Source organism: Pelobates fuscus, chromosome 6, assembly GCF_036172605.1.
Source record: "Pelobates fuscus isolate aPelFus1 chromosome 6, aPelFus1.pri, whole genome shotgun sequence".
Taxonomy (NCBI): domain Eukaryota; kingdom Metazoa; phylum Chordata; class Amphibia; order Anura; family Pelobatidae; genus Pelobates; species Pelobates fuscus.
This window is the reverse complement of record NC_086322.1, coordinates 3,719,597-3,724,465: the sequence shown is the minus strand read 5'-3', so window position 1 is coordinate 3,724,465 and position 4,869 is coordinate 3,719,597. Positions and strand designations below refer to the sequence as shown.

The 4,869-nt window shown below is 54.2% G+C and overlaps 1 protein-coding gene across 1 annotated transcript; it reads right to left on the bottom strand.

Annotated features, from left to right (window-relative positions):
• WBP1 (WW domain binding protein 1) lies at positions 1-4,598 on the bottom strand. Its single transcript, XM_063459734.1, has 4 exons — positions 4,497-4,598; positions 4,063-4,165; positions 2,605-2,766; positions 1-851 (listed from the first exon to the last, which is right to left on the bottom strand). Exons 1-4 carry the CDS (start codon positions 4,596-4,598, stop codon positions 199-201), a joined length of 1,020 nt encoding a protein of 339 aa, XP_063315804.1. The 3' UTR covers positions 1-198.
• Between the last annotated feature and the right edge of the window lie 271 nt (positions 4,599-4,869).

The window sequence follows — 4,869 nt, the reverse complement described above, 5'->3', positions numbered from 1 at the left end:
GAGTTTACATGTAGGAAATTCTCTTTATGACAAGTTTAGTTTAGGTCACAGTGCACATTGAGAAACAGACAGAGCTTCTCCATTACTTAATCTGAGAAAGTCTGCACAAGTTCAGTTTTTCCAACATCAAAAATCACCAAAAGATGGGCCAGGAGGTATTTCTAATACAAAAAAAAAAATAGGCGTCCTCACAGACTTTCACACGGGTTGGACTGGAGAGTTGGGCTCAGTAACCCCCTCATTACATTGGGGCTCTGACACTTTATTCCTTGCAGGGCATCCTGGATTATCTTGCAGCCTTTCTCTTTCCTCCTCGTCCCCTTGAATCTGGCAGAGGCACACCTCTATCCCAGAGTCCCCAGTCAGCCTACGGTGTCTGTAATGTTCTTCTTCTTCCTCCTCTTCCTCCTCCTCCTCCTCCTCAATATCCCAACACTGGTATCCATTGCCTTCAAAGAAATCCACATAGGAGGAGAAGACAGCCTGCTTGTGAAGGACACTTGACTCCACCTCACCCACCACTTCCTCCTCCTGCTCCTCCTCTTCCTCTGGGCACTGGGGCCAACTGCCCCCCTCACTAGGTGTACTGCCTGCGCTAGTGCCAGTTTCATCTGTAACCTGCACAGAGAAGGAGGAGATGCTGGCTGATGTCACACAGTCTGAACCACACGAGCAGCTGCTGGAAAGATCGGAGCTGGGGCAGGAGGAGACACCATCTGAAGGTGGAGGGGGTAGAGGAGAAGAACAAGGAAGGTCCAACTGGTTAAGGATGGAGCTATATGGAGGTGGTGGTGTGGTGGGACGGTATGCAACCTCTTCGTAGGCAGGAAGCTTACATGATGCCAAAACCCCTGTATAAAGAAAACAAAAACAAAAAATCTATGCTGTGGCAGTAGAATGAAATAATCTTTGGGAGGATGAGATATATGCTGGGACTGATGTTATGGGGGTGGGGGGGGAAGGGGGGTGGCAATGTGTGTAGTTTGTGGGTGTCATGGAGGGCGGCAAAGCGTGTAGTTTGTGGGTGTCGGGGAGGGCGGCAATGCGTGTAGTATGTGGGTGTCGGGGAGGGCGGCAATGCGTGTAGTATGTGGGTGTCGGGGAGGGCAGCAATGCGTGTAGTATGTGGGTGTCGGGGAGGGCAGCAATGCGTGTAGTTTGTGGGTGTCGGGGAGGGCAGCAATGCGTGTAGTTTGTGGGTGTCGGGGAGGGCAGCAATGCGTGTAGTTTGTGGGTGTCAGGGAGGGCAGCAATGCGTGTAGTTTGTGGGTGTCAGCTGGGCGGCAATGTGTGAAGTTTGTGGGTGTCGGGGAGGGCTGCAATGCGTGTAGTATGTGGGTGTCGGGGAGGGCTGCAATGCGTGTAGTATGTGGGTGTCGGGGAAGGCAGCAATGCGTGTAGTTTGTGGGTGTCAGCTGGGCGGCAATGTGTGAAGTTTGTGGGTGTCGGGGAGGGCTGCAATGCGTGTAGTATGTGGGTGTCGGGGAGGGCTGCAATGCGTGTAGTATGTGGGTGTCGGGGAGGGCAGCAATGCGTGTAGTTTGTGGGTGTCAGGGAGGGCAGCAATGCGTGTAGTGTGTGGGTGTCGGGGAGGGCTGCAATGCGTGTAGTTTGTGGGTGTCGGGGAGGGCTGCAATGCGTGTAGTTTGTGGGTGTCGGGGAGGGATGCAATGCGTGTAGTATGTGGGTGTCGGGGAGGGCAGCAATGCGTGTAGTTTGTGGGTGTCAGCTGGGCGGCAATGTGTGTAGTTTGTGGGTGTCGGGGAGGGCAGCAATGCGTGTAGTATGTGGGTGTCAGCTGGGCGGCAATGCATGTAGTTTGTGGGTGTCGGGGAGGGCTGCAATGCGTGTAGTTTGTGGGTCTCGGGGAGGGCAGCAATGCGTGTAGTGTGTGGGTGTCGGGGAAGGCAGCAATGCGTGTAGTTTGTGGGTGTCGGTTGGGCGGCAATGCGTGTAGTTTGGGGGTGTCGGGGAGGGCGGCAATGCGTGTAGTATGTGGGTGGCAGCTGGGCGGCAATGCGTGTAGTTTGTGGGTGGCAGCTGGGCGGCAATGCGTGTAGTTTGTGGGTGTCATGGAGGGCGGCAATGCGTGTAGTATGTGGGTGTCATGGAGGGCGGCAATGCGTGTAGTATGTGGGTGTCGGGGAGGGCAGCAATGCGTGTAGTTTGTGGGTGTCGGGGAGGGCGGCAATGCGTGTAGTATGTGGGTGTCAGCTGGGCGGCAATGCATGTAGTTTGTGGGTGTCGGGGAGGGCTGCAATGCGTGTAGTATGTGGGTCTCGGGGAGGGCAGCAATGCGTGTAGTTTGTGGGTGTCGGAAGGCAGCAATGCGTGTAGTTTGTGGGTGTCAGCTGGGCGGCAATGCGTGTAGTATGTGGGTGTCAGCTGGGCGGCAATGTGTGTAGTTTGTGGGTGTCGGGGAGGGCGGCAATGCATGTAGTATGTGGGTGGCAGCTGGACGGCAATGCGTGTAGTTTGTGGGTGTCGGGGAGGGCGGCAATGTGTGTAGTATGTGGGTGTCAGCTGGGCGGCAATGTGCAGAAGTGGGGAGCAGTTTCTAGTAATATGGAGAATGGGGGTAGAGTATATGTTCGTTCTACTCACGGAGATCTAGCATTGAGGGGGAGTAATGGTAGGCACTCTGGTAAGCAATGAGGTTGATCTCACGCTGTCGCTGTTGCTGCTGCAGGCGTAACTTGGCACGGCGATGGCGATATGCACAGCAACAGCTGAGGAGGATCAGCAACGACCACAGCAGCCAGAACCCTAAAATGTAAAAACAAAAGTGAAGGCCGAGGGTGGTGGGTGCCATTACCTGTATCTAGGTACTACCTTATCTAACAGTATGATAGAGGGGTGGGTGGGGGAAATACCCCAGGGGAGGAAGGAGTGATACTGCCCCAGGGAGGGGGTGAAAGGGCTGATATTGTCCCAGAGGAGAGATACTGCCCCAGGGAGGGGGTGAAAGGGCTGATATTATCCCAGAGGAGAGATACTGCCCCAGGGAGGGGGTGAAAGGGCTGATATTGTCCCAGAGGAGGAAGCTCCAGAGGAGAGATACTGCCCCAGGGAGGGGGTGAAAGGGCTGATATTGTCCCAGAGGAGAGATACTGCCCCAGGGAGGGGGTGAAAGGGCTGATATTATCCCAGAGGAGAGATACTGCCCCAGGGAGGGGGTGAAAGGGTTGATATTGTCCCAGAGTAGGAAGCCCCAGAGAAGAGATACTGCCCCAAGGAGGGGGTGAAAGGGCTGATATTGTCCCAGAGGAGAAAGCCCCAGAGGAGAGATACTGCCCCAGGGAGGGGGTGAAAGGGCTGATATTGTCCCAGAGTAGGAAGCCCCAGAGAAGAGATACTGCCCCAGGGAGGGGGTGAAAGGGCTGATATTGTCCCAGAGGAGGAAGCTCCAGAGGAGAGATACTGCCCCAGGGAGGGGGTGAAAGGGCTGATATTGTCCCAGAGGAGGAAGCCCCAGAGGAGAGATACTGCCCCAGGGAGGGGGTGAAATGGCTGATATTGTCCCAGAGGAGGAAGCCCCACAGGAGAGATACTGCCCCAGGGAGGGGGTGAAAGGGCTGATATTGTCCCAGAGGAGGAAGCCCCAGAGGAGAGATACTGCCCTACGGAGGGGGTGAAAGGGCTGATATTGTCCCAGAGTAGGAAGCCCCAGAGGAGAGATACTGCCCCAGGGAGGGGGTGAAAGGGCTGATATTGTCCCAGAGGAGGAAGCCCCAGAGGAGAGATACTGCCCTACGGAGGGGGTGAAAGGGCTGATATTGTCCCAGAGTAGGAAGCCCCAGAGGAGAGATACTGCCCCAGGGAGGGGGTGAAATGGCTGATATTGTCCCAGAGGAGAGATACTGCCCCAGGGAGGGGGTGAAAGGGCTGATATTGTCCCAGAGGAGAGATACTGCCCCAGAGAGGGGGTGAAAGGGCTGATATTGTCCCAGAGGAATGATACTGCCCTAGGTAGGGGGATATAGTCCTGGGGGAGGATAGAGATATGGCATTGCCCTGCACATGGGTGTTATAGGTAGGTAAAACATGCCCTGCTTAACTTACACCACAATTCATAGTAGTAGGTGCAGCAGCCCGTCTCCCCGCAGCAGTGGCCGGTCTCACAGACGTAGGGCCGGTTGTTGATCCCGGGGCACAGCTCCCGAGCCTGCTTAATAAACAGAACTTACTGTACACACAGGACAAGCAACTGACTGGATTAAAACACACACACACACACTAGCCAAGCGGGCACGCACGTATTGTTACTATAAACTCTTGCAATGTTGCTACAGTAAAGGATTGATTGACAAATGTGCTTTTAATCTAGGAGCCCCCCCCCCCTCCTTAAAGGAACACTGCAGCTTAATGTAGTGGCTCTGTACTCTATAGCCTGTCCCTGCTCTGCATGTTTACATTGCTGCCTGGTAACACCTCCAGTGGCAGTCACTGGAATGGCCACCCTCAGTGTCTCCTATCTCAGTGCTGCACCGACATACAGTGTCTCCATCCTCTGCACGGAGGCTCTGAACGTTCCCCATGGAGATGTATCCATCAGAAGATGCTGATTGGTCATTGATATCAGATATGGAAGAGGGCATGCTACAGCGAGACCGGCACAGCGCTGGAAAAAAGGGGAGTAAATATACCATTCCCATGAGAACGAACACAGACACACACACACACACACACACACACACACACACACACACACACACACATTCATAGATACACAGATTCATAGACACACACACACAGATTCATAGATACACACAAATACACAGACAGACATTGTAGCGGAGTAGCAGTATAATCACGGTATCTCCGCTGGTAGTCAGGATAAAGCAGGTAAAACACAGGCAGCGTAATAAT